Raw genomic sequence first — 2,250 nt, 5'->3', positions numbered from 1 at the left:
GTTTTTAGGCTACGATTAGGTATTAATGATATTACAACACGTGTTATAACGATTATCATATCATATTGAGATATATACTAGTGAAAAGATGAAAATATATAACAATTAGTACAAATATTCATTGTGTTATTGTTTATTTTGTTTGTTTTATTTAATTTTTCTGTGTTTTAGTTGAATGTTGGAATATATTTTCAAAATTTGTGTATGGGGAGTTGCCTAGGTAAGATGCTCATTTCTATGTATTATATAAAATGTGTGTTTAAGATTGCCTACGATAAACATGCAAAATTTAAAATTTTTAATAACTTTTGCTTAATTTAAAGAGTTTTTAAGCAGTTTTTAATTAAATATCGTCTAATTAAATGAAAAACCTGTTTTTCCTAATAAAATATCACTAAATACAAACCAAAAACACAAAAAATCACATTTTTTTCTTCGAATTTAAAACGATGCATACAAAAGCGCTTTTAAAATTATCGCTGTCGTTATCATTCCGCAAAGGAAGTAGTCTCCCCAATTGTGTAAATATATTTGCAGACAATAAAAAGTTTATATCACTTTAGCAAACGATGATTCATAACTTGATGTTTACTGCCAATTACCACAAAAAAGTCCGACAACCAGTCTGTCCCTACTCGGAATTGGAGGAGGTCATAAATTGTACTTCACATCAAAATACTAGTTTGTAAAATGTGTGATCAGTCAACAGTTGAAACACAAGTTTCTCTCGTAAACATGCGAGTAAAACCGGCAGAAACCCAATCTCTGAGTGAAAAACTCGAGAAATGCCAGGAATGGCTGGAAAATTGTACAATTAACGAAAATCAATCGATTTGTAGTGAGTGTCAAACCGAAAGTGACTCGAACTTTGATTGTTCATCAACAGATTACAGTGAATGTTCATCACAGTCGCAGATTGTTTCCAGGACAGACAGAATAACAACTATTGATAATAATAAATGTGTAAGTTGAAAAAATAAAAAATAAAAATTTAAATTAAATAATTTTAAATGTTTTAATGCTTTGTCGATTAATAATAAACAGTTAGAATCGATAATTGGACAAAATCAGAATGTTTATGAGAATATAATCGTTAATAAGTCGAAAAGAGTTCACTTAGGTAATGTTACAGTGATTAACGGACCGATTTACATAAAAGAATCGCAAAAAACAAAGAAAAACGAAGATATTGTGAGTGATGTAAAGCTTGAACATCTTAAATTAGCTGAAGGTACTGTATATGAACTATTTGTTTAGTTTAAATTATTTAAATTGTTTTTGTGGTTTTATTTATAGCTCATATTCGTTGGGTTGATAGACGTGCGTGGTTAGCGCAACCGCAAGTTGAGGAATACGAAAAACTACAGAAACCAGCTAAATATGTTATTATTTGTACGTAAATCAACAAAAATAATAGACATAACTGAACCTAAATAATTTTTAGGTCACTCTGCAACAGAGGACGCTAGTACCCATTGGGATAATATTGTATTAGTGCGTCACATCCAACAATTCCACATAGAATGCCGTAAATGGTCTGATATTGCTTATAATTTCATGATTGCTTGTGATGGTTATACTTATAAAGGTAGAGGATGGGGTATACGCGGTGCACATTCATTCAGGTACTTTTTTATAGTCAAAAATTAATTTTTTTATAATTTTGTTAGGTATACAACCAAAATTACTTCTAAATATGCCTAAGTTATAAAAATTAATGTTTTTCTTGTTTTATCTTTTAGATATAATGCAATCTCAGTAGGTATTTGTTTTGTCGGCACGTTCTGTACAAAACTACCCCCGCAAATCGCGCTGGAACAGGCGAAAGGACTGATCAGATACGGCGTTGAGCAAGGCGAAATCGACAAGGATTNNACTGATCAGATACGGCGTTGAGCAAGGCGAAATCGACAAGGATTACGCCTTAATTGGAAATTGTCAGGTCTCATCGTCGAAGAGTCCCGGCGAGTGCCTGTTCGAGGAAATCCAGACTTGGGATCATTACGACCCGAGTATTACTCTAGAAAATCCTTCATCTTTAATCGAGGCTGCGTAAAATGAAAAAAATCTCAAAATCACAACAAAACAAAAAAAACTAAAAGTTATTTTTATTTTATAGTTGGTATTTTGCAACTATTTTGAAACTATGTCTAGGGACACAACATCAATAAAAACTAATTTTGCAACAATTAGTCGCGCATAATTAAAAAACGTGCTCGAATTGGCGGCCACAATGTACGCGACACATTC

The 2,250-nt window shown here is 31.9% G+C and overlaps 1 protein-coding gene across 1 annotated transcript; it reads left to right on the top strand.

The window, feature by feature from the left end:
• The first annotated feature begins 735 nt into the window (after positions 1 to 735).
• Positions 736 to 2,061, top strand: LOC135803059 (peptidoglycan-recognition protein LE-like). Its single transcript, XM_065316682.1, has 6 exons — positions 736 to 963; positions 1,045 to 1,231; positions 1,297 to 1,392; positions 1,445 to 1,625; positions 1,743 to 1,850; positions 1,885 to 2,061. Exons 1-6 carry the CDS (start codon positions 736 to 738, stop codon positions 2,054 to 2,056), a joined length of 972 nt encoding a protein of 323 aa, XP_065172754.1. The 3' UTR covers positions 2,057 to 2,061.
• Positions 2,062 to 2,250: the final 189 nt, after the last annotated feature.

This window comes from Atheta coriaria, unplaced genomic scaffold, assembly GCF_025399875.1.
Source record: "Atheta coriaria isolate IRGN ID8LTWV9N9 unplaced genomic scaffold, Caltech_Dcor_3.1 scaffold875_size2250, whole genome shotgun sequence".
Classification (NCBI taxonomy): Eukaryota; Metazoa; Arthropoda; class Insecta; order Coleoptera; family Staphylinidae; genus Dalotia; species Dalotia coriaria.
The sequence above is the reverse complement of the archived record's forward strand: the minus strand, read 5'-3'. Positions and strand labels throughout refer to the sequence as shown.

Bases quoted from the DNA above. Each gene is read 5' to 3' on its own strand.
- LOC135803059 (XM_065316682.1), top strand. From the start codon at position 736: ATGCGAGTAAAACCGGCAGAAACCCAATCTCTGAGTGAAAAACTCGAG. The intron at 964-1,044 runs GTAAGTTGAAAA...AATAATAAACAG, and splicing joins CTATTGATAATAATAAATGT to TTAGAATCGATAATTGGACA. The intron at 1,232-1,296 runs GTACTGTATATG...TTTTATTTATAG, and splicing joins ACATCTTAAATTAGCTGAAG to CTCATATTCGTTGGGTTGAT.